The following is a 27,849-nucleotide window of genomic DNA, read 5'->3' on the forward strand; positions in this document are numbered from 1 at the left end:
GAATTCATGTTAGAATTCACTTGCATTTGGGAGAGTTTTACAAGTGGGCAGAATAATCATTGAAGAGCACTAACAGAGGCAATTAAGTGATAAAATTATAAGCTCAGAAGAGGCTATGAAAGCTCAATGTGTGAAAAATCCAATTTATTACTATGCTTAACTATTCTGTAGTTCAATTTGGAGTCTTGTTATTTATAGCAGTATTATTTTCCTGATCATGTGCTGTTTATTGAGTCAGCATGTTTTTGTGCTAGTTAACTGTTTTATTGGCAATGGTTCTATTGATAGTTGCATGATTGTCTAATGCAGAATGAGTCAGTTGTTTTTATGTTACCTAAAGCAAGCAATAACACTCTTTCCAATTCCTAATATAGGTCCCCGTTCGGCTTTGTCATGACTTGTATTCAACAGGCTAGTTAAAACTTTCTCAGAAGTCCTATTTATCAAAATATTCGATGTTTCACTTCTTGTGAAGAATGTGTAAAACTTTATTATGCTGCATTTTGGCATTGTTTTGAACTCTGTGTAAGGGGAACTGTGTTCAGTGGAGCAGAGGAACAGGAGTAGGCCCATGCAGCCCCTCAAGCCTGTTGTGCTACTTAATGAGATCTTGTCTGATCTCTGGCCTTACTCCATAAACTTGCCTTTGGTCGATAGATTTTTTTTAAGGCAAGTTTTTATCTATCTCAGATTTATAACTAACAACTGGTCAAGCATCAACTACTGTTTGTGGAAGAGAGTTCCAAAACTCTACTGCTCTTTTGTATGTAGAAGAGTTTCCTAACATCTCTCCTGGACAGTCTGGTCCAATTTTCAAACTGTTCCTCATTATCCCAGTAGTAGGCATAAGGTGGAAAGTATGCAACTGTCTAAATTAACAAGACTCTATATGCACCCAGTGCAGTTAACCTTTCTGATCTGAATGCTGCTTAGAAAGTTAACCATTAGTGTGTTTATAATCCTGAAGAAATCTGCATTTAAGTGAATCTAGACTTCTCTTTCAGACTTAAAGCAATCTGCATGGTTTATAGTATAACACTGATAAGCTCTAATTACATTGAAGTGGTACATAATATGAAGGTCAACATTATCCTTCATTTCCTTCTCCCTTATGATTTGAAAGGCTATTTTTAGGGTTACTACCTCCCAGAATGCCATAATGCTCTGACTAGCTGCTCATGTTTCGAAAATAAAAAGAGCCAACAAATCAGTTCTATAAAAATGAAAACACTTTGTTCTACTGTGTTTTATATACAGTATTACTCTTTTCTGGTTCAGAAGAATTTCCAGCAAATGGGGGCCAATTTTCAAAGCCCAAGTCACCATTCTGCAGAATTCCCTATATTCCAAAATACACCTTATGGGTCAGAAGATAGCAAACATAATTTCATCAGGTGCTTCAGGAGGTTATTAGACAAACGCAGGCACAACAAATTGGATAGTCAAAAGAAATTAGCAGGAATTGAGGATTACATAATAGATTATAAAAACACTGGAAATAAATTTGGTCATTTTCATTGTCAGGCTGTAATAAGTTGGATAAGTACAAAGATCAGTGCTTGAGTTTCAGCTATTTGCATTGTGCAGTCAGTTCTGCTATAACACACCTTGAATTGGCTGTAGCGCAATTGAAGAATTTAGACCATTATTTGTAGAATGCCAATTTTCCTTGCCTCTTTTGGCTCTACCACGATTCCAGTCCCATTGGTTTAAATGATGCTGCTATTACACGATTTTCTTATAATGCGTATCGCACAGGAATGGAATATAGTGTTACATATGAACAGACTGTATAGCAAAGACCAAGTTGAGGAGATTGAGTGTAATGTATCCAATTGCTGATCATACAAATCTAGGTTGGAAATTAAACTGTGAGGATATCACAAAGAGGCTACAAAAGGATTGTCAGTTGGTCAAAGATGTGCAGATGGCACAAGTCGAAGAAGTTTAACATGCAGATACTCGAGCAATTATGCAGCAAACTGAAATGTGAATTTTTATTGCTAAGAGATTTGGAGCATGAGAACAGTTATTTAGGGCCTTGCTGAATGCAGGTATACGTCTCCTTACCTAAAAATAAAACCATCAACTTGTATTAAAGAGAATGCAACAAAATCTCACAGGACTGATTTCTGGGATGACGGGTTTGTCCTGTGTCAAGTTTAAAAATGTGAGCCTGTTATTTTCCAGAGTTTAAAGAATGAGTAGTGATCTAATTAAAACAGAAAAGATTTTTCAGGGACTTGACAGGGTAAGTGCTGGGAAGAACTAGGGATCAAAATCTCCAAAAAGAACCTTTTTATCCCACCTCTTTGCCTTCTGTCAGACAGCTAATCCTTAATCCATGCCAATAGCTCAGCTCGAACACTGTGGGCCCTCGCCTTACTCAACAGCCTCCTGTGAGGTACCTTATCAGAGGCCTTTTGGAAGTCTTGATAGATAACATCCACTGGGTTTCCTGTCTAACCTATTTGTTACCTCTTCAAAGATTTCTAATAGGTTTGTCAGGCACGACCTCCCCTAACTAAATCCATGCTGACTTGTTCTAATCTGACCCTGCACTTCCAAGAATTTAGAAATCTCATCTTTAACAATGGATTCTAGAATTTTACCTACAACTGAGGTTAAGCTAATCGACCTATAATTTTCCATCTTTTATCTTGATCCTTTCTTGAACAAGGGGGTTACAACAGTGATTTTCCAATCATCTGGGACTTTCCCTGACGCCAGTGATTCTTGAAAGCTTACAACCAACGCCTCCACTATTTCTTCAGCCACCTCCCTCAGAACTCTAGGATTTATCAATTTTTAGACCTTTTAGCTTTTCAAGTTCTTTCTCTTTTGGAATGGCTACCATACTCAGCTCTGCCCCTTGACTCTCCATAAAACCAAAGTACAAAGGGATCTCCGAGTGCTAGTACAGCATTCTCGAAAGGTTGACTCGCAGGTTGAGTCTGTGGTTAAGAAAGCAAATGTAATGTTGTCGTTTATCTCGAGGATTGGAATGTAAAAGCAGTGATGTGCTACTGAGATTTTGTAAAGCTTCAATTAGGCCCCATTTAGAATACTGTGTCCAGTTTTGGGCCCACACCTCAGGAGGGACATACTGGGACTGGAGCGTGTCCAGCGGAGATTACACAAATGATCCCTGGAATGGTTGGCCTAACAGACGATGAATGGCTGAGGATCCTGGGATTGTATTCATTAGAGTTTAGAAGGTTGAGGGGAGACCTAATAGAAACTTACAAGATAATGCATGGCTTAGAAAGGATGGACGCTGGGAAATTGTTTCTGTCAGGCGGGGATACTAGGACTCGTGGGCACAGCCTTAGAATTAGAGGGGGTCAATTTAGGACGGAAACGAGGAGACATTTCTTCAGCCAGAGAGTGGTGGGCCTCTGGAATTCATTGCCAAGAAACACATTGGAGGCTGTGAAGTTAAATGTCTTCAAGGCAGAGATCGGTGGGCTGAATGGCCTTCCTTCCACTCCTATTTCTCATGGTCTTACAATCTCAGTGGACTGGTTTGGCCATTTATGACTGCAATAGGAAATTTCTACACTCAGTTGTGAAACCTTAGTTATCTATATGCGGGGAGCAATTGATGGTTAGTTGTTGTTAGTTAAATCAGAGATCAACTGATTCCTCAATACTCAGGAATCGAGGAATATGGGGATAGATAGGCATATGTAGCTTAAGTAGAAGATCAGTTTGACAATGGCAGACCAGGCTCAGATGGTCAATTGTGCTGTTCTTGCTCCGATGTCTTCTGTTCTTTAGTTCTTGTGACTTGGAAAGGAAGTAGCACTGACTATGCATTCACCATTGGATGTTCCAGATAGATGTTGAATATATCCACTACTTTTCCCCCCCATTTGCCCAGTTTCTGTTTAACCTTTGATGTATAATTTAAATAATTATTTATTGAGATTTGCAGTTATCACTACTTGTTTACCCATATTAATTTTTCACACCAAGTTGGAACTTCGATATTAAATAAGAGATTTAGTGTTGTCGAAACTTAAGAGTAAACTATATGTTTTTAATCAGGACAGTTATTCAAAAGTTGTTAAAAAAAATACATGAACAAACATTCCTTCTTAACATCTCAAGAATTAATTTGACAAAATCAACAGCCTAAAGCTAATAAAAGTAGTATTTAAGCTGATAATGAATAGAAATGATTATAAATAACTGACCAGTGGGGCTCTGTATTTTCCACAGTCCTCTGCTTAAAACATTTTTCAGGTTTTCTTTACACAACGCAATGATCATTGTTTCCACTGCTCGATATTCTATACCTTATGAATGCTCAATGTAAGCAAGGCTGTCCTTTTGACTGCTTTAATGACTGCTCATTACCAAGTTCCTACTGAAGGAATTCACAGTTTATAAGTAAATAGCATTATTTTTGAATACACTCTTGAATTTTCTCTTCCACCTCAATAGAAATTATGAATAGTCCCAAAAACTAATTTGTCCCTTATAACTATAATTTGCCAACCTTGATTGAATCTCTGCTGTGCACTGTTCTGTTGTAAAGTCCCTTTTTAATGAAAACCAAACTGTACCTTTTGTACTCTGCATGAAACTTATAAAATCCAAGCATGTGTTGTCTTTTTGCTGCTTTTATTTACTTGTATTTCTGTGAAGTTATGTGTTTAAACCCCAGGCTCTCCGTTCATGTATATGTTTTCAATACCTTCACCCTCTTTTTAAATGCTTACTCTGGTTTACCTAAACATTTTATAGCCTTCCATATGTTTCAACACTCCTCCTTCGGTACGTTTAAATGTTTTATATTCTTTTCCCTTCATCTAGGTACCAGACAAAAATGGATCTATCCTTAAAATACACCTTTTCCAATCTGCACAATATTCATTTGTTCTGCTTCCTTATTTCCAGCTATTAATCAGACTTCATATTCCTGCCACTACGTTTTCTTAGGAGTGTTTGGTATAAACACCTTGTAAAGTTTTTTCTTTATGGAATGCCTCTCTAAAATCTGTGTTTTTTTATTATTATTTAGAGGAATGTGGGCCAGTCTAGGAGAGTGGTAAAATATTAATAACAGTTCTTTTACTGCCACATCATAATGCCAACTCTTTAAAAAGTTCCATTATTACATGTTCAGAAGTGATGATATGCCAATGACTCATGAAGTTTGTTTATACATGTAGGAAGTTAGATGGCAGAGCCCAAACTCTTATCTGTTTTCTTAAGCATCAAGCTACTCTACTGTACATCAATTGTTGCAATACATGTATGATGATCGTTGTTGAAAGGTTGCTTTAAATCTAGCCTTTGATATTAACTTCTCAGTGAAACCCCACCTTTGATACCACCTACTTCCTTTAAATGTTGCTGTTGACAGAACTGCAGCATTCTGATTTGCTTCATGTTTCTTGAGCTTTTTGAGATGAATTTTTCTCAACTCCAGCATGTAGGTGTTTGGTGTGAAATGTATTCTGTTGATTGATACGTCTCTGATCTTGCAAAGTGGTGAGATCTGTAGATTCCTTTCCACTCTAAGTCTCAACACTCCTTTAACCCTGCCACTCACAAGTCAGTATTTGTGTTGGTCACCTCCATAAGTAACAGAATTCACAAACAGCTAAATTAGCCCTGTGAGTTTTTATTGAATTGCCACAGACCTCTGCATCCCTTCTTTCGTGTCAGTCTAGCTTTTCTTATTCCTTTTGCAGCTCCTTCTGTGTTGACCCTGATGACAAGTGTGTGCTGGAACATGTTGCCCCAATATTCCTTAAAATTTAGAGTCATGGACATGTACATCACGGAAACAGACCCTTTGGTCCAACCCGTCTATGCCGACCAGATATCCCAACCTAATCTGGTCCCACCTGCCAGTACTTGGCCCATATCCCTCTAAACCCTACCAATTCATATACCCATCCAGATGCCTTTTAAATGTTGCAATTGTGCTGGCCTGCACCCTTTCCTCTGACAGCTCATTTCCTACAAGCACCACCCTCTGTGAAAACGGTGACCCTTAGGTCCCTTTTTAAGTTTTTCCCCTCTCACCCTAAACCTATACCCTCTAATTCTGGACTCCCCCCACCCCAGGGAAAATACTTTGTCTATTTATCCTATCCATGCCCCTCATGGTTTTATAAACCTCTATAAGGTCACCCCTCAGCCCCTGACGCTCCAGGGTAAAAAGCTTAGTCTCTTCAGCTTCCCCCTTAGCTCATATCCTCCAAACCCTGGAAACATCCTTGTAAATCTTTTCTGAACCCTTTCAAGTTTCACCACATCCTTCCCATAGGAAGGAGACCAGAATTGCACGCAATATTCCAAAAGTGGCCTAAGCAATGTCCTGTACAGCTGCAACGTGACCTTCCAACGCCTGTACTCAATACTCTGACCAATAAAGGAAAGCATACCAAACGCTTTCTTCACTATCCTATCTACCTGTAACTCCACTTTCAAAGAGCTATGAACCTGCACTCCAAGGTCTCTTTGTTCAGCAACGCTCCCCTGGCCAATACTATTAAATGTATAAATCTTGCTCTGATTTGCCTTTTCAAATGCAGCACCTCACATTTATCTAAATTAAACTCCATCTGCCACTCCTCAGCCCATTGACCCATTTGATCATGATCCCATTGTAATCTGAGGTAACCTTCTTCACTATCCACTACACCTCCAATTTTGGTGTCATCTACTAACTGTACCTCCTGTATTCACATCCATATCATTTATATAAATGATGAAAAATAGTGGACCTAGTACCGATCCTTGTGGCACTCCACTGGTCACAAGCCTCCAGTCTGAAAAACAACCCTCCACCACCACCCTCTGGTCTTCTACCTTTTGAGCCAGTTCTGTATCCGAATGGCTCGTTCTCCCTGTATTCAGTGAGATCTAACCTTGCTAGCCAGTCTACCATGAGGAACCTTGTCGAACGCCTTACTGAAGTCCATATAGATCACGTTCACTGCTCTACCCTCATCCATACTCTTCATTACTACTTTTAAAAAACTCAATCAAGTTTATGAGACTTGATTTCCTATGCACAAAGCCATGTTGACCATCCCTAAGTAGTCCTTGCCTTTCTAAATACATGTAAATCCTGTCCCTCAGGATTCCCTCCAACAAATTGCTCACCAATCTATAGATCCCTGCTTTTCCTTACCACTTTTCTGAAATAGTGGCACCATGCTAGCCAGCCTCCAGTCTTTTGACACCTCACCTGTGACTGTCGATCCAGATATCTCAGCAAGGGGCCCAGCAATCACTTCCTTAGTTTCCCACAGATTTCTAGCGTATACCAAATTAGGTCCTGGGTATTTATCCATCTTCATGCGTTTCAAGACATCCAGCACCATTTTTTCATGATCTCACCATCTATTTCCCTACATCTATATCTGCCATGTCCTTCTCCACAGTAAACACTGATGTAAAATACTCATTTAGTATCTCCCCCATTCTCCTGTGGCTCCACACATAGGCTGCCTTGCTGATCTTTGACGGGCCCTCTTCTATCCCCAGTTACCCTTTTTGTCCTTAATGTATTTACAGAATCCCTTTGGATTCTCCTTAACCCTATTTGCCAAAGCTATCTCATGTCCTCTTTTTGCCCTCCTGATTCCCTGTTAAGTATGTTCTTACTGCCTTTATACTTTATGGATTCACTCGATCTCTGCTGTCTATACCTGACATATTTTTCCTCCTTCTTCTTAACCAAAACTTCTATTTCTCTAGTCATCTAGCATTCCCTATACCTACCAGCTTTGCCTTTCACCTAGACACGAATATACTGTCTCTGGACTCTTGTTTTCTCATTTTTGGAGGCTTTCCATTTTCCGGCTGTCCCTTTACCTGGGAACATCTGCCCTCAATCAGCTTTTCAAAGTTCTTACCTAATACTATCAAAATTGGTCTTCCTCCAATTTAGAATTTCAACTTTTAGATCTCGTCTATCCTTTTCCATCACTATTTTAAAATAATAGAATTATGGTCGCTGGTCCCAAAGTGTTCCCCCACTGACACCTCCTTCACCTGCCCCGCCTTATTTCCCAGGAGTAGGTCAAGTTTTGCACCTTCTCTGATCGGTACATCCACAGACTGAACCAGAACATTTTATTGTACACACTTAACACATTCCTCTCCATGTAAACACTATGGCAGTCCCAGTCTGTTTGAAAAGTTAAAATCCCCTACCATAACCACCCAATTAATCTTGCAGATAACTGAGATCTCCTTACAAATTTGTTTCTCAATTTCCTGCTGACTATTGGGGGTCTATAATACAATCCCAATAAGGTGGTCATTCCTTTCTTATTTCCCAGTTTCACCCAAATACCTTCCCTAGATTTATTCCCAGGAATATTCTCCCTAAGTACAACTGTAATGCTATCCCTTATCAAAAACGCCACTCCCTCTCCTCTCTTGTCCCTTTCTATCCTTCTTGTAGCATTTGTATCCTGAAACATTGAGCTGCCAGTCCTGTCCATCCCTGACCCACATCACAGTAATTACTATAATATCCCAGTCCCATGTTCCTAATCAGGGCCTGAATTCATCTGCTTTCCCTGCCTCTTACATTGAAATAAATGCAGCTTAATTTATGAGTCCTACCTTGTTCTCTGCTTTTCTTCGTGCCTGCCCTAACCGTTCGTTCCACTTCCTGACTGCACCAATCTTTTTCTTCACTACTTTCCTGGGACAACACCCCAGTTTACTGGTTTAAATCCACCCAAGCAGCTGTAACAAATCTCCCTGCCAATATATTAATCCCCTTCCAATTCAGGTGCAAACTATCCTCCTTGTGCAGGTCACTTCTACCCCAGAAGAGATTCCAATGATCGAAAAACGTGAACCCTTTTCCCCTGCACCAGCTCCACAGCCATGTATTCATCTGCTCTATCCTTCTATTCCTACCCTCACTATCTCACCGCACCCAGAGTAATCCAGATATTACTACCCTCGAGAACCTCCTTTTTAAATTCCTACCTAACTTTGTATATTCTCCTTTCAGAATCTCATCTGTTTCCCTTCCTGTGTCATTAGTTCCAATGTGTACAACGACCTCCAGATGGTCCATCTGCCCTTTGAGAAGATTCTGCACCCTGTCTGAGATATCCTTGATCCTAGTACCAGAGAGGCAACACACCATTCTGAGTTTTTGTTGTCAACCACAGAACTGTCTGTCTGTGCGTCTGATTAGAGAGTCCCCTATCACAATCAATCACGTGGAACCTGACATACCCATCATTACATTAGAGCCATCCATGCTATATTTCCCCTGAGAGTCCGTTACCCCCTATACATTTTCCAAAATAGTATAATTGTTTGAGATGGAGATAAACACAGGAGACTCCTGCCCTACCTGCCTCCCTCTCCTACCTTTTCTGGAGGTAACCAGTCTACCTGACTCTGCCTGCAGCTTTTCTCCCTTCCTACAACTGCCATCCATCTCACACCCGGCACCTGTAAATTCCTTATTGCCTCTAACTGCTGTTCAAGCCAATCCATGTGATATGATTGGATTCACAACCAAAGGCACTTCCTGCAGACGTAATCATCAGTAACATGGAAACTCTCCATAATCTCTCATATCCGACAGGAAGAGCACATCACTCTATTAAACGCCATCTTTGCTCCTTCACGGTCTACAGACCTAGAAAATAGCACCATCATATTGCTTAAAAAAACACTGCTCCAGGCTAACTTAATACTTGTGGTTTATATTTTTTAAATTTAATCAAAAGACCGATCTCAATAAAGCATATAATCAAGAGAGAACCCACTTTACTCACTACCGTAGATTTACAGCAAGATTAAGTGTTTAAAAACTATGTTCTTATCTGTTCCTGTGAACTCTCCCACACAGGTTCCTCCCAAGGTCAGCTGGGAATTTCGCTGTTTGTTAATCTTTCCTAAACGCACTCTGATGCCAGGGATACTTGAACTCCAACAGCAAAGGCAGTAACTGTGCAGATTCACTGCTGTGTCAGACAGCAGCTGTTGTTTCTTTCTCTGACCATGTAGTCACTGCCTTTGTCTATCTTCCTCCTTTTTAAAGTGCCATTGTTTTGATCTTTTATCCCCCAACGTTCCAAAACAATGCAACAGCATATAAAACAGTAATTGCTGCTCCTGGACTTCAAGTAAATCACCTTGAACACCTAAAATACCTCAAAAGGAGCAGCTCTTGCAGCCACAATTTTTTCCCGACCTCCATCTTAGATTACCCAAAGTGTGAAGTATTACCAATTTAATCAGTCAGATCCTTAATTCCTGACTGTTACAGTAGATAAGATAACAAAAACGCATCCAAGTTTCATCAGTGACCAAAAAAATAAAAACTTCTTTATATTAACAAACTTATCCTCTAACATGTGACACAATGGATTATTAATCAGTAACATGCAAGCTTAAAATATGCCCCCTTTAAATCCAAACACACATGCACGTTTGTGTGGAAATAGAATAGACTAGATAAAGAATAGATCTTGAGTATTGTGGGTGTTAAATACTGACAAAAAACTGGCTGAAGGGAGTAAAGTCCAGATATCTAAAGTCAAAATCAAAACAGTAGAATGAGGTGACTTCCTCTTAGTTCTTTTGGTTTTTGGTGATGATATTGCATTGTTAACAACCATGCAGACCTCAATTTGGTCACCAATTAGTTGGATCTAGGTCTTGAGTTAGAAGTTTTTCTTTACTAGTCAAAGACTTTGTATTTATTTTTGGCTCACAATAGAAGAGTGTGTGTGAGATCAATCTAAAAGCCCCCAACTACCAACTCTCCCCTCATATTCCTTGGAAAACTGCTCCTTAAACCCAATCCAAATTTTGTTACTCGGTTTCTTTTCAACCAAAAGATAATCTGGTGGCAACTGGATGTTCGAAACTATCAAATCCAATGTCTTCCAAAAGTTACAAATTTTTATGTAACCAATGAATGAACATCATGCAGTTCTCCTTTTGCTTCAAGATGTAAAAATGATGAATAACTAGAACCTTCATTTTCCAATTTATGTGTCAAAGAAAATATATGTAGTCCTTGCGTCTGTGAAATTGAGGCGTGTATTTGTGGAAGGCTATTACTGCTAAAGAATAGGACATCACTGATGAAATCTTCAAACATACCAATTGCATGCCTTTTAGCATATAATGTCATTATGGTAATCATTGCATGGAGATCATTCAGAGTGGCATATTGGCAGGTAGCAACTAGAAATATTGGACAAGATTGAAGAAGTAGCCTTTGTAGATATGTTTATGTTTTTGCATCTATATATTTTTAGTGTGTTTGTCGATTATAAAGGACCAAATTGTTCAGTACACAGAAGGAATTACACTTGCCTCTGATCTCAAAAGACAGCTGAACAACGATCATGCAATATGTGTCAATGGATTTCCTGTCTACCAGTGGCAAGCCTATGGGATCTTCAATAGTGCTTTCAACAAGAAGCATAAGCAGCCAGTCAAATAGAATAGTTCGAACAGTCCACAAAGCAGAAAGTTGAAAAAACTAGTTTATTCATCATCTTGCTGTGCCTCACTGGGGAAGCATACTCGAAATCAAGTTCTGCTCTTCCCAGTGTCATTACAAAAGATTAAGATATTCAGATATGCAGAAATTCCCTAATTTACCTGACTTTTAGATCCAAGTTGGCACAGTGGTTAGCACTGCTGCCTCAGCGCCAGAGACTCTGGTTCAATTCCCACCTCAGGCGACTGACTGTATGGAGTTTGCACATTCTCCCTGTCTGTGTGGGTTTCCTCCGGGTGCCCCGGTTGCCTCCCACAGTCCAAAAATGTGCAGGTCAGGTGAATTGGCCATGCTAAATTGCCCGTAGTGTTAGGTGAAGAGTAAATGTAGGAGAATGGGTCTGGGTGGGTTGCGCTTCGGCGGGTTGTTGTGGACTTGTTGGGCCGAAGGGCCTGTTTCCACACTGTAAGTAATCTAATCTAATCTAAATCAAAGACCAGGTTTCCGACATTAAACAATTGCTATTTTTTTCAAATAAATAGACTTGACCACAGTTAAACGGTTATGAACCAACAACGTATTGCAACTAGTTAAAACTCTAACCCTATTTAAAAACTTCCTCCTACCTGCAGACAGTAAGTTTTAAAAAAAAACATAGTTGTCATGGGTGGAGGGGAAGACTGGGAAGGCAGCATACTTGCCCTTATTCACAGGGTTCACTGAGGTCGTCAGTTTTGGCTTGTCAGATTTGTTCCTTGATTCTTTTTGTCCAAATAGATTTTACTTGCAGAAAGTAGAGGGTAGCTGGTTCACACTTACAAAATCTCTGCCTTACTCATTAGGAGCCCCAACTTATAACAATGGCTGAGGGAAAAGCAAATTGGCTTTCTTCGAACTTAAGATGGTTTAACAGCAGAGAAAAGAGATGGCTCTTGAAGATTCAGTGGCTTCTCCTGAACATTCGCACCCCCAGCTGTTCAACTGCCTGGGAGCTAATCATATAATATTTGGTGGCAGGAGGCCTTTGTTGTTGGTTACTGGTCACTAGTCCATAAACCAACCATTTACTTCTTGCCAGTCAGATCTTTATTCTCGCACAGCCCCTGACTGTAGCTCATCTGTAACCAGACTTAGACTGCTGCTCAAAGAAGCAGCTGTGTAAGCGGTACTTACAATGCTATGCCTCACTGGGGCTGCGTTGTTACTTGTTTTTAAAATAAACACAGCACTTCTTTGACACACCTTCATTTTTCATTCATTCACTTTCCAATTTCAGTCCATATCAAAAATACAGAAAAATAAAGTTGAAGCAATACAACTTTTGAAAAATTTTCTGAAGAATAAATTTCTGGATCAAGACAGAAGTAGAAAATTTAAAAATATTTTGAAACTTTTTTTATCTCTGAGGAATCTAACCTTTCACACAAACAAAATTAGCTTTTCAGGGCCAGTGAGTATTGTGAATTTAGTACACATTTTTAAAATAACCCAGTTACACCCTCTCAACACAACTTTTTCAAGGGTTTTCGCAACAAGACAACCAATGTAAAAGTGAAATTTCTTACTAATTCACTGCCTTTGTACTGTGGGAAAGCATTAGTAGTGCATCCAGTGAATGAACTTTGAGTCACAGTCTGTGCATTTGCCAATTCACAATTTCACTGGAATAACACTTTGAATTCTTGACCATTTGATTTGACTTATTTATTGGCACTTGTTTAATACCATTGTGAAATCTAGGAGTTAATGTGTATATGTATATTTAATACATACGTGCACATATATAGAGGAAATTGAACAGCGTAAGATTCCTGAAATTTCCCATTGTCCAAGATTAATGTGTTTAATGTTAAACTATTTACCATATTTCTAATAGATTTTTATGTTAGCGTTTCAGAGATCTTTTAAACCTAAAACGTTTAGCATGTATTTGTGAGAATGTCTTATTTTTCTAAGAGCCATATAAATAATTAAATGTCTACCAGCGTGTATCGAGTTGTTCCCATGACGTGTACTTCACTGTGTTGTGTACTTTGTAATCCAATTTAGACAGGCAAATTCTACAGTTGAAAATTTGCATGGTTCAAAAGAGCTCTGCTAACATATGCTACTATTGCACTTTATCGGAACCTATGTGATAATAAAGTTAACAATCACACAACACAGCGGCACGGTGGCACAGTAGTTAGCACTGCTGCCTCACAGCGCCGGAGACCCGGGTTCAATTCCCGCCTCAGGCGACTGACTGTGTGGAGTTTTCACGTTCTCCCCGTGTCTGCGTGGGTTTCCTCCGGGTGCTCCGGTTTCCTCCCACAGTCCAAAGATGTGCAGGTCAGGTGAATTGGCCATGCTAAATTGTCAGTAGTGTTAGGTAAGGGGTAGATGTAGATGTAGGGGTATGGGTGGGTTACGCTTCGGCGGGGCGGTGTGGACTTGTTGGGCCGAAGGGCCTGTTTCCACACTGTAAGTAATCTAATCTAATCTAATCTAATCTAAAAACACCAGGTTTATTTGGAAGCACTAGCTTTCGGAGCACTGATTTTTAACTATGTACACCCCAGTCCAGCACCGGTTTCTTCAAATTATGTGGTAACACAAAGAGAAAATATAAATTGGAATTCTATGAATATAAAAAATGAACGAGCTTTCTTTGATTATGTTGCCATAATTAAGAGGTCAAAAGCGACTCCGTCATTTGTACAGTTTTCATTCAGATCACAGCTTGAGTACTGTTGTCTTCTTTAGTTACAGTGCCCAAAGGATGACAGTCAAATGTCTGTGTCATTGTAACGAAGAGCTGTAAGATGCAAGCTCATAAAAATAATAATTCAGGACAATAACAAGAATTCATCATGATAATGCATCAAATGGATTCCCATATATCCTAAGAGAAACAAAAGACATTGGTTGCTGCAAGGAAGTAGGAGGTGATGTGGAGGATTGCAGTTGGAATTAACGGTTATTACTGGCAATAAATCGAGTTGGATCATATGGTATCCCAGTCAATTATTTTGTCAGTATTAAGATAATATAAGCTGTAATAATTGGATTTTCATATCTGAAATAAAGCTTTTGTTGAGATAAGGGAATGAAGGGATATCAAGACATGGCAGATAAATGGAATTGAAGTACAGACAAGCCACGCTGGTTTTCAGCCAAGTTCCATGTACACTACCGGAGTCCAGTGTGGGCTATTCATTTTTGTGTAATTTGTTCAAGGCATATAAAAGTTGTTGGCTAGACTTGCACTTACTGCCCATCCCTGAATGTGCTGGAGAGGCTGGTGGTGAGTTGCCATTTTACACCATTATAGGGACACCCAAGGTGCTGTTAGGAAAGGACTTCCAAGACGTTGACCCAGCAACAGTGAAGGAAAGGAGATTTCTTTCCAAATTAGAGTAGTGTGGGACTTGGAAGAAAACTTGGTGCATTTATCTACTCCCCTTAGCCTTCCAGGTAGCAGAGGTTTGAAAGGTGTTGTCAGTGGAGCATTGGTGACTGACTGCAGTACATTCTCTATAGATGCTGCATTCTGCTGCCTCTTTCCATTGCTGGTGAATAGGATGCCAGTGAAGCAGGCTGCTTCAGTGAAGTGTGCACAATACTCGGCATTTATTTTTGTAATCATGACTGTCATTGACCCTATGAACTTTAAATATAGTATCAACACTTAAAATAATCCAGGAAATGCATGGTGGTAATTCTGTGTGTAATTCACAGCTAATCAACCAGTGAGAATGGCGAACAGGGAATATATTTCCTTTTCTGTGGTGAATTCTTTAGAATGCCCAAGGCTACTGAGATCTTAGCAGCGGAAACAGATGCAGGAGATAACTTTTGCCCACACCTAAGCCTGAGGAAAAGCTACTTGGTGAATGGCAGACATTTTACTCTGGCATTTTACATTAAGTACTTCCGATCGATCAGTGATTTTCCAGGTGCTTGACTGTGGGATAGTGGGATGTACAGTTTCCACAGAAGGATTGCCAGCCCAGCAGGGTCGTGATGCTTGCTGCAAATTTCTCTCATTAATACTGCAGGGTGGACTCAGCAGAACTGAAATCTGTACAAGATTTACTTACATACTTTAAAAATGATTTGTGCACTGGTTACATGGTTCCGTTCACCGTCGACAGACGTTCTAAACGTATTTTACAGCTAACTAATACTTTTGAATTGTGGTCACTATTACAGTGCAGCAAAGGTGGCAGCATGATTCCACATTATGATAATGACCAGCTAATCTGTTTTCATATACTGGTTAGAGTCATAGAGATGTACAGCATGGAAACAGACCCTTTGGTCCAACCCGTCCATGCCGACCAGATATCCCAACCCAATCTAGTCCCACCTGCCAGCACCGGCCCATATCCCTCCAAACCCTTCCTATTCATTTGCCCATCCAAATGCCTCTTAAAGATCCTGTTGTAATCTGAGGTAACCCTCTTCGCTGTGCTTACACCTCCAATTTTGGTTTCATCTGCAAACTTACTAACTGTACCTCTTATGCTCACATCCAAATCATTTATATAAGTGACAAAAAGTAGTGGACCCAGCACCGATCCATGTGGCACTCCACTGGTCACAGGCCTCCAGTCTGAAGAACAACCCTCCACCATCACCCTCTGTCTTCTATCTTTGAGCTGGTTCTGTATCCAAATGGCTAGTTCTCCCTGTATTCCATGAGATCTAAACTTGCTAATCAGTCTCCCATGGGGAACCTTGTCAATTGCCTTACTGAAGTCCATATAGATCACATCTACTGCTCTGCCCCTCATCAATGATCTTTGTTACTTCCTCAAAAAACTCAAGTTTGTGAGACATGATTTCCCACACACAAAGCCATGTTGACTATCCCTAATCAGTCCTTGCCTTTCCAAATACATGTACATCCTATCCCTCAGGATTCCCTCCAACAACTTGCCCACCACTGACGTCAGGCTCACTGGTCTATAGTTCCCTGGCTTGTCCTTACCACCCTTCTTAAACAATGGTACCATGTTAGCCAACCTCCAGTCTTCTGGCACCTCACCTGTGACTATCGATGATACAAATATCTCGGCAAGAGGCCCAGCAATCACTTCCCTAGTTTCCCACAGAGTTCTAGGGTACACCTGATCAGGTCCTGGGAATTTATCCACCTTTACCCGTTTCAAGACATCCAGCACTTCCTCCTCTGTAATATGGACATTTTGTGAGATGTCACCATCTATTTCCCTACAGTCTATATCTTCCATATCCTTTTCCACAGTAAATACTGATGCAAAATACTCATTTAGTATCTCCCCCATTTTCTGCAGCTCCACACAAAGGCAGCCTTGCTGATCTTTGAGAGGCCCTATTCTCTCCCTAGTTACCCTTTTATCCTTGATGTATTTGTAAAAACCCTTTGAATTCTCCTTAACTTTATTTGCCAAAGCTATCTCATGTCCCCTTTTTGCCCTCCTGACTTCCCTCTTAAGTATACTCCTACTTCCTTTATACTCTTCTAAGGATTCACTTGATCTATCCTGTCTATACCTTACATATTCTGGATTAGTGTTGCTGGAAGAGCACAGCAGGTCAGGCAGCATCCGAGTAGCTTCGAAATCGACGTTTCAGGCAAAAGCCCTTCATCAGGAATAAAGGCAGAGAGCCTTTATTCCTGATGAAGGGCTTTTTGCCTGAAACGTCGATTTCGAAGCTACTCGGATGCTGCCTGACCTGCTGTGCTCTTCCAGCAACACTAATCCAGAATTTGGTTTCCAGCATCTGCAGTCCTTATTTTTACCTAGTTTATACCTTACATATGCTTCCTTCTTTTTCTTAACCAATCTCTCCGTTTCTTTAGACATCCAGCATTTCCTATACCTAACAGCCTTTCCTTTCACCTGAATAGGAATATACTTTCTCTGGATTCTTGTTATCTCATTTCTGAAGGCTTCCCATTTTCCAGCCGTCCCTTTTACCTGCAAACATCTGCCCCCAATCAGCTTTCGAAAGTTCTTGCCTAGTACCATCAAAATTGGCCTTTCTTCAATTCAAGTCTGGTTGTGGGATAAATGTTGACAGCACATCAGGAAGAATCCCCTGCACTACTTCAACATATTGGTACAGGATATTTTCCAAACACCTGGAAGAGGAAGCATTATCTCAGTTTTACATTTCAACTGAAAGCACCTCAGATGGTACTGCATCCTTCAAGTTCCTTCTCTGGAATATCAGCAGATTATGTGTTCAAGTCTCTAGATTGGAACTCTTAACTTCCTGGTACAAAGTGCTTATCATTGAGCTCGAGCTGACAGTAAATACTCATTCATCTCCTTATATTTCCTAAATACTTTAATTCCTGCACCCATTCTAATTCTTTTCCTACTATGAACATATGAATGTGTCCTGATGGTTTTAGTCAGTGTTCACTTCCATTCCAGGGTTTCTGTTACTGGTCTATTTACTCATCCTTGGAATCCCCCTGCTGTTCTTACAACAAATGTTTTGCATTGAAGTGTGGTTCAATTGTTGATTCTGCTCAGTTCTACTCGAGACAATTTTTACAGGTACATTAAATACTTGACCTAAGTGGCACTTTTACTTCAATCTCAGTTTCTAGACTTGAATTGCAGTCCTATGCCCCCAAACACTTTGCAGTAACAAACTTGTGGTATTCTTGTTGGAAGTTGACACACCTAAAATGGTTTATGAACTATAATCCACCCTTTGCACAGAGTGAAGGACTTCTCCTCTCAGTTCCCAATCAGATAGGGTGATTAAATGAACTAAGAATTGCTATTAAATGAACTAAAGCAGTTTTTTTTTGAAGATATTACCAAAGTTCAGCAATTTCCTCTTTTGTTAAAGATTACTCTGTTTGCAGTTGCTGCGCTGGATTAAAGACACTATTGACAAACAGAAATAGTAAGGTTAACAGATAAAGGTATGGGACAGTTAATAGTTGAATCCTCGTGAACTTCGTTCTGCAGCCTCTGCTGCATATAAGATGCAAGTTATACAGCAGATGATACCTCTGATATTTTCACAATTGTTGTTGGTGAGACTTTTGAGCAATATTGGTAAGTTTGAAGAAAGTAAATCCAGGTGTATTTCAGTGGCTGATCATTGGAAAGTATAACATTGGAATACAACAAACTTGAGGGACATGTATGTTGTTGAGTCTGCTCTCATGGAAGTGGAAACTGGTGTGGGTTAATGGTTGATCATTCATGAAGGCTTTCCAAATTGATCATCATGGTCACTGGATTGCATTTCAATGTGGGTTCTTTTAACTAGGTTCATTCGTTGCTCAGATGGCACAGAAGTCCAATCACTACCAGGGTTGGAAGGTTTTACCTATAGAGAGAGGCTGAATAGGCTGCGGTTATTTTCCCTGGAGCATTGGAGACTGAGGCATGAACTTGGAGGTTTATAAAATCATGAGGGACATGGATAGGGTAAATAGTGAACTGAGTGAGCTCACTGCTACAATCCTGAAACCTGCAAGTTAGCACAGGTTTCGCCACAAGTCCCACAACTGGCTGAGAATAATGCAGCATCCTTAAAAGCTGTTGAAATTTGAGCACTACATTATTAAACTGTGGTGAGTAATGTAATGAAAGATAAAACATTCCCCATCTTGTAGATGCACCAGCTGGCTTTCCACTTCGTTGAAAGATTAAAAATTACATTAGAAAATATAAGGAGGATTTTGAAGATCTTAAACCTGAAACAGAATATTTATTTCCCAGTAATCCACAGTTAAATAGCACTTAGTACATTTATAGCAGTTACATACAAACCTTTGATCCTTCAGTGTGGATCTTTCTGCAGCAAACTGTACATCAGTGTTTCTACATTTTGTACCACAGTCCATTATATCAATGAAGCTTAGAACAGGGAGATGAATTCACTTTTTGTGCAGTGACCAGCTTTATTTCAAAGAAGCTCTTGAGCAAATCACATTGCCTTGCTCTTGCCCTATAGTCTTGTGAATGTTTCATTTTTAAGCATGTATCCAGTTTCCTTTTTAATATTGCTAATGAATTATCTTCTACTATGCTTTTTCATACAGTACATTCGGAGATTGACCGAGGTGTAATGGGAATGGCAGTTGACTATAGCTCCAGAGGATCATGTTCGTATACTGGGGACGTGATTTCAAGTATCACAATGGCAGCTAGTAAAATCTAGTTCAGTTAATATATTCTGAAAATAATCCCAGCAATGGTGACCATGACAACTATCATCAATTGTTGTGAAAACTGACCCAATTCCTTAGTGTCCTTTCAGGAGGAATATTTGTTATCATAGAGCCATAGAGATGTCCAGCACAGAAACACACCCTTCGGTCCAACCCGTCCATGCCGACCAGATATCCCAACCTAATCTAATCCCTCTTGCCAGTACCCAGCCCATATTCCTCCAAACTCTTCCTATTCACATACCCATCCAGGTGTCCTGACCTAGTTGAGACTTGATTTGACTCCAGACCCACAGCAATGTAGTTGACTTTTACCTGCTGCCTGAAATAACCTAGCAAACCATTCCTTTCCAGAATAATTAGGGATGTGCAATAAAAAATAGAGTTCATAATAATTCACCTTTCAAAAATCTATTCATCTCAATTCTTTTGTCATTTTTCTGTTATCTATGAAGTTTGCTGACCCTACTGCCAGTAAAAAAAAAGTTTCTCTTTCCTTACTGTTTTAAAATCCTTTTTTGAGATTGAACTCTCCTATCTCCCAGCCTTTTTCTGATCTGCAGAGAACAATCCCAGCTTCTGTAGTCTCGCAGATCTTTGCCATTCTGAACATTACCTATGGTAGATATTTTTAATTTGTAGATAAACAGGAGTAACTTTAAAGCTGTAACAGCATCTTGGGATTGGGAGCAAGAGTTGAAAAGTGTGGTGCTGGAAAAACACAGCTGGCCAGGCAGCATCAGAGGAGCATGAGAATCGACATTTCGGGCATAAGCCCTTCTTCAGGAAGCAAGAGCTCTGGTTTTCCCATCTTTTATCAGGCATTTAATGAGGTTACTGCAAATAATCAGTCTATTATTTCCTCTGTATATTGCTGTGCACTAATGAGATCCTGTAGCATGGTTCCCAGAAACTTAGTCTTTAAGACGTAGGAGCAGAAGTCATTCCACAAATGGCTACACAATGGGAAGACCAATAGTGGGGTAAAGTGTAAGCACATTAAGGAATGTGTGGTGTGAAGGAAGGTACTTACTAACTAAAGGCACTATGATTTGACATGCTAGTAATCCTCAACTGAATTATGACTGTGAAACAAAACTGAGGTTTTCTGACTTGGCAGCTCAATGGGTTTTGTAGTGATGCAAATTGAAATGTTGTTGTGGTCAGTTTTCTGCTGAGCTATCTTATTGTCACAATTGTGCAGAGCTCCTCTGTATGGTTTGCGTGGAATCACAAGACTGATGGGAGCAGAAACTTGAGTATAGTATGGTGGAGAATAATTTTGACAACCTTTGGGAAAGTTCAGAATGTATCTTGGTCCATTTTGTGGCCTTTGCAAAAACTAAAAGAGATGGGATGAGAGCAAAAAAATCAAACCAAAATAGCTAGAACAATTTGAGGCGGTGCCAGTATGTTCAGCAGTGGCTTTAGCAGCATGGACTCTGTGTGTTATTTGTAACTTTTAGCTGTGAATGTTTTGCAAGTATCAGATTTTATTGGACCCCAGAAGTATGGTGCAAGATGTTTGGTGCCTTCCTTACATACTTGTCCCCTGGTATCCAGACTACTCTTTCAATTCTCTTTCTCTGGAATTACATTGAATAATCAAACTGGGTGGAATGTTAGTACGAGTAACGTGCCACCAAGTTTGTTCTACACTTAACTAAATGCCAATTTCGTTGAGACATTATTTACTTATGTCTTTCATACAGCCTACTCTCCATCACTTCACCATTGCCAACTGCACGTTCAGCTACCTTGGATCTAACCTTGGAGATTCCCTCTTTAAACATATGTTTCTTAAAAGAGGAAAAAGAGCAAGTGATGTTCTCTAATATTTAGCTCTTTGTCCAAAATTATCATGGTGTCTCCTTACATGGCTTAATGTCAGATTTTGTTTGAGAATGCTCCTGTGAAGTACCTTGGAACGTTCAACTGTGTCAAATATAATTGCAAGCCATGCATTTGTTGACATTGGTATGGTTTGCCTTGGAAACATGTACAATTGTTTTGTTTTATATAATTATAGAGAAACCAAGAAAGGGACTAGTTAGGAAAGAGCAGTAAATAAATGTGAGAGATTGTAACGTATGCTTAGGAAATGAGGAGTTTGAGATTGAAAGGAATGAAGATAATAGGAATAACGAAAGATGGAAGAAAGTATGGTGTGTGTTGAGATCTGAGCTGAAGAGTATTGAATTGCAATTATGTGGCCTTGAACACGAAGAGTGTGATGGACGCCATGCCTGTTATTCCAGAAGGGACAAAACAGGGCCAGTCCAGATAAGATTGACCATGGTAATATGATCAAATGAGACTTGGATAAAGAAGACTATTCATAATGCTATGAGAGTTAATCATCTACTTCAATTCTTATCTTTACTCCAGGACACTCGTCCATTTGCTCCATCCCATGGACAAGTTCGTGCCAATACTGTTCTGGAGAGAGTGGAGGGAGCCCAGCAAAGGTGGAAGCGTCAAGTGCAGGAGCAGCGTAAAACTGTCTTTGACCGACACAAAATGCTCAGCTAAACATCACTGCTTTCAACTTGCTGTAGTTCAGGCCTAGTCATGTTTTCACTTTGAAGCTTGAAGGTTGGTTTTAAATCTGAAGACTTAATGCTGTCTCCCAGCTTTATTTTAACCAGTCCGGTTAAATGCATCACACATCAATGTGAAGCATTAAACAGTTTGCTTGGTATTCCCTTTTGAGGATGTGTCTCTGTAAAGTGAATCCCTAATGTCCTCTTTAAGTGTGGCTCCCTAATTAAATGTTCAAAAGATTAAAATTCTGCACGTGTGGGGAAGCCTCAGCATTAGGAGATATATTAGAGCTTCATTGCCAAAACATGATTCAAGTTCTGCCTGCTTTGTTTGTTCAAGGGATGCAGTGCTCAATGCAATCCCCTTCTCTACTGATGTGAATTAAGGTGCTGCCCACAGTCTTCTAACCCATTCACATTGTAACTAAAGGGGAATTGCTTGCTCACATGCCCCAGGTGCCTTGAGATTGCACTTCAGAATAATCAAACATGTGGAAGGATGGTCTGAGAGACAGCAGTAAGTGTACAGATTCTTTCTCTTTTGCTTTCATTGTCACTCCCCGTGTGTAACTCTCTCTATTTCTCTCTGACTTTCATGTGTACAAAGGTGTGGTAGTCTTGTATTTTGCTCAGTTAAAATGCTATGAAATTTTGTGAATGAAACAGTTTTTTTCTTTTCACTCCAAAGTAGCTGTGGTTTGCAATTAGACCTTCTACTCCAATGAGGTAAATTAAAGTCGCTTGTGTTATAAATGGAAAATAAGATTGGGCACTGCAAAGCATGGACTTCTGGTTTACATTTGCTGGAAGTGATGGATATTAACTCAAAAGGCATAAACCCCTGGTCCTTTTGCAGAGCCTGGTGAAGTTTCTGGTTTGTCAGCTGCCATATAACTAGAAACACAGAGAATGCTGGAAAAACTCAGCAGGCCTGGTAGCACTTTTCAAGAGAGAAAAACAGTGTTAGCTTTTCAAGTCCAGTATGACTGTTCTTCAAAACATTGTTTCTAGGATCCATAGTATTTTCACACAAAGGTATGTTCCTCCTGTCCTGGCCATCCTTTAATGTTAGTTTTATTATCATTGAACTTCCTTCTCAGCATTTTGAAATATTTGTTGCTTTGCAAATTTGCTTTAAAGGAATATCCTTAGGCAACATCATTTATGTCCCTAGTATTGACTATTTTGTTGAATAAAAACCCTGAAAATTCCCTTTGAGGTGGCTGGCTCATTGGTTAAAGAGCTGCTACCTTTCAGTGTGAGTAGAGTAATGCTGTGATATTTAGAGGACAGCTCCCAGTGGCCCAGGCTTCTCCAGTGACTTGCCTCGAGCCCAGACCAGAATACGCTGAAGCACAGGTTTGGTGGCCATCTTACGCAGCTGTATGGTTTTAACATCTGTGTTTCTAATGGTGTGGTGACAGATTGCTCCTTTTGGAAGGAATTTCCTAATGTACATTCACTTCCTTTGTCTCACTCATGTCTAAATCAGTTGCTGCTGTGGCAACGTTTTGCAGCCCAAAAGTGTACATAAAGCCGGAAAGCACAGCACCTCTTTATTCAAAGGCGATGTGAAATTGAACAGCAGCACTGTGACCTGCAGTGATGCCAATGTGTTACTGTGTCAGTGAGCTCATGATGCAAGTTATCAATCCCTTACTCCATATAGCCCCTCACTTCTGCACTGTTGATCAATTGAAGTTGTTACTTTGCTCTTCGGAATTTGTCTTGAAATCTCTCAACACTCCTTCCAAACAGTAATTGTTGAATGTAAATAAAAATACTTGAACAGAAGCTAAATAACCTAGCTCTATCTGGGGATTTGGTCAGAAATCAATCAGTTTTTAATCTGTGATATGTTCAGCTTGTATTAAAATAAATGACCGCCATGTTGTAATAAAATCTATGTCATTGTACCACATAATAGGTTTCTGGGCTCAGCTAGTTTATTTAGGAGGACTGGGAGTACAGTAATGAACACCAAGGTCTGAGGAACAGTTTACCTATCCGCTTTCTGTGATGTACTGTAGCACTAGGTACAGGCTGGTTTGTGACACTGAATAACACCAGCAGCATGGATTCAAGCCCTGCGCCACTGAGGGCACCGTGAAGGATTCATGTTCTCGACCTTTTCCCTCTTCTGAGGCATGGTGACTCTCAGGATAAACCATCAATAGTTAGCTCTGTCTAATGAGAGAGCAGCCATATGGTCTGATGACTTTACCTTTTGCCTTTACATTGGAAAGTATCTGCAGTTTGAGTTGTCCCTGTCATACATCTGTTGGAGCTGACCAAATGGAATATGTTTGATTCAGACAATTTACTGATCATATTTGAACAAGTTATATTCCAATTGAACAGGTCTTTATCCTATAACCTGGTGTAATAGAGTGCCTTCCTGTGTCATTTAAAACAACCCTTAGAAGGGAAGAGTGCTAGTATGTTTAACGAGTTGCTTAGAAGAGATCCAGTAGGTTGATCCCCTCGGTAATCAGGAATTTTGCAAGAATTCATCAAAAACCGCTTCATCAATTTTAAATAAAGGAACACTGTCTGACAGAGGAAGAAAGTATTGGGAAGTGGCAGAGTGAAGCAAAAAAGCAGAAGCAGAACTGAAATATTAAGTATTAAAGGATGTTTATGGTGCCTGCAAGCTGGTGAGTTCATGTGTTTCGACCTTTTCAAAGTTTGTGGGTAACTCGCCTTAAGCAATTTGGCAAGAGGCATTCTGCAGCTATTAGCCAAAGGCTTTGATGTGTTAAATCCTTTAGTCTAGCCTCTGTTTGGCATGGCTGTGCCCTTGAAATCTTCCTGTTCTTTGATCACACCTGAACACTGTCAGTGTGGTTGCTAGTCCTGTGGTAATCCCTGGACTCACTAATATCTGAACCTTAATTTGTTTCTGTGATCAGTTCTCAATTGATTTCAAGTATCTAAGCATTTTACCTTTTTGAATAAGAGAAGGGAAAGAAAATAAAAACTATTTTCGCTCATCCCTCTCTCTCCAGACTAGACTTCCATGGCCAGTCACATTACTGTACATCCCTGTTCTTTCAGGAAAAGCCTTTGAATCTGTTTGCAGATCATTGGTTGCTGAAACATTTTGAGGGGGACTGTCTATTTGAATCAAAATCTCTAATATGTCACTGGAATCTCCTTGGTTTTGGTAGGGTGAGAGTGACTAATCAGTGATGTGTGTATTACTTGTGTTGGAAGTTTCTGTGTTGCATTGTAAAAGAACTACAACCTTTCTTGTTATTATGCCTCCTGAGCACAAAATGCTTTGGAGTGTAATGTGTGAGTATTAATTTTAGGTTTTTTTTTAAACTGGTAAATTATTGGCTTCCGATTTGCAGGAGTTTCCACTTCTTTGCCTCGTGAAGTTGGAGGTCAAGCTCAATGAATAAATCATCTGAAGAGTGAAGTTTGTTATACTCATGGGCTGACCATATTTTAAAACAAATCGTAGACTCTGTGTGTGTGTGTGTGTGTGTGTGTGTGTGTGTGTGTGTGTGTGTGTGTGTGTATTCCGTATTTAACATCAGATAGTCCTAATGTCTGGGACATCAGTCAGCAGATCATCACCTGCAGACATTAGTAAACAAATCTAGTGGCTGCCCTTCCAATCAGCTAGTCTGGACTTTGAGGACTGTTTAATCTGTGGACCAACTCTTATTTTTCTGAAATGTTCAGATTTGTCAACTCTGGCTTAATTCCTCTTGGTTTATTTTCCTGTGAAAATGAAATTAACCACCAGCTGCAAGGTAACCTCTTGCTGTAAAACTGGACAGCACTTCATCACACTCTGATCTGTAAAGCTGGTATAATGAACACAAAGTGTAAAAGCTAAGAGGTTCACTGTTGGGGTTTCCATAATGGTATGACTCAATACAGTAACTCTGTTAATTATTGTCTACATAATCACTGCACTTCATAAAATGAATTATATTTGAAGTGTATTCAGATGTTTCAATGTGATAATGTGATGTATGGATATGCAAATTAATATATACCTTAGTCATTGCACTGTAACTTCTACAAATTTGCTGCAAAATAATTATTTGAGGTTGTGGATTTATTTGTTAATCAAACTATCTTATTTCTGAACTGAGATCCACACTTTTGTTTCGAATTGGAAGCTTCAGTTTACTTCCTGAGACTTGTATTCATATAATGCTATCTGATTATTCAAAGAATCAAAAACTTTCTACAGTATTCCTTGAATGACTTTTGGTTTATAGTAAACTTAATGTGGATTCTACCCCAGAATGAAATCTCAGACTGGAGCACTGGTACAACAGAGCATATCCCTCTGGTGATTGGGGTGTACGGTATTGTGAGATCTGAGCATGGCAATTCACCTGTGCTGTTTATAACAGGAAGAAGGAAGCACATCCACTTTGATTTTGTCATGTCAGTGCATATAATTTGGGGTAAGAACCTACACATGAAGTAGGAATCTTTTGGGGATGTTCTGTCGGCTGAGCAAGTTAACCTCGGTACAGCTTTTTCATCTGCAGAAAAATGTCTTTATTCCTGCGGGAATATGAATGTGTGTAAAAGCACTGTACTATTGTGAAAATCTATCATCTTTTTCTCTACGTTGCAGAACCTAATGGTCTCGCTGGTACCTGAGAGTTTAATGTCTCACTTTTTTTCTATGTGAATCATTGATTTGAAGTAGAAATCATTTTCTTGTTTAATTAAATTCCAGTGTTTTTTTTGTCACTGTAAAAACAACTTGTTTAATTCTGAATGTTATGAACTGCAAGAGGAGTCAAACATCTAAGTAAAGATTGCAAAAAGTATCAAGTGCTTGTAATTCATTCTGGAAGACGTTTTGTTTCTATTTAACAGTTCAAACATTTGTATTGTACCCACAGCTCTCACTGTCACCACATAACAGACTGCCACTCCCTCCTTTTAACTATAACAGACTCTTTTTTAAGAGTTGCCATGCAGGTATCATGTTGGTCACTAATGGGGTCCATCTTGTGAAGAACACTCTCAACTTTGCTTTGTGATATGGGTGGGGCTAGTCTACCTGGTTTGTAAACTGGATCCTCTAGTATGCTGTGTCTAGCTCAGACCATGGGTTCAGATGATAACAAGCAACAATCTGTTGTCACATGGGTAAAATATAATTAACATGAAACAGTAATTATTGTGTTTGTTATTACATTGCAATCGTATAATTAACATAATTTGAAAAGAAAATTAATCAGCAGGTTGACTCCCTGTTCTTGATTTGCAAAGCTGATTTCAAGGCCTGCTTAGTAACCCCAGATCTAAAATCTTTAATATTAAAGTCTTGGTATGCAAAACAATCACAGCTTTGTCGGTGCTCAATGTGATATGTTTGGACTTTCCAATTTCCTCTCCCAAAACTATCAATTCCTTATTAGGTTCTGGTTCTGTTGCTGCCGATTACCCTCTGGGGCCTGAAATCTCATGTCAACCCTTTGGCTGGCACATTGACATAGTGAGTTAGATGGCATGTAAGAGGGAAACTAGTCAATTTGGGCTTGCATTTAAAGAGTGGGAGAAGAGCAGGAGACCGGAGCAATGAAATCCTCTTTTGATACAAAGCTGTATTTGTCTTTGGAATTTCTTACTCCGGCCTCACATTCTGACATCATCAGTGATGGGGCAACCAGGAAGAGCTGCAA

The 27,849-nt window shown here is 39.7% G+C and overlaps 1 protein-coding gene across 1 annotated transcript in view; it reads left to right on the forward strand.

Annotated features, from left to right (window-relative positions):
• Positions 1-26,988, forward strand: part of tmem9 (transmembrane protein 9) — a 96,115-nt gene extending 69,127 nt beyond the window's left edge. The window contains exon 5 of the mRNA XM_072563416.1: positions 22,026-26,988. Within this exon, the coding sequence (XP_072419517.1) occupies positions 22,026-22,169 (144 nt within the window). The 3' untranslated portion in view covers positions 22,170-26,988. The remainder of the gene's footprint in view (positions 1-22,025) is intronic.
• Positions 26,989-27,849: the final 861 nt, after the last annotated feature.

Source organism: Chiloscyllium punctatum, chromosome 45, assembly GCF_047496795.1.
Source record: "Chiloscyllium punctatum isolate Juve2018m chromosome 45, sChiPun1.3, whole genome shotgun sequence".
Taxonomy (NCBI): Eukaryota; Metazoa; Chordata; class Chondrichthyes; order Orectolobiformes; family Hemiscylliidae; genus Chiloscyllium; species Chiloscyllium punctatum.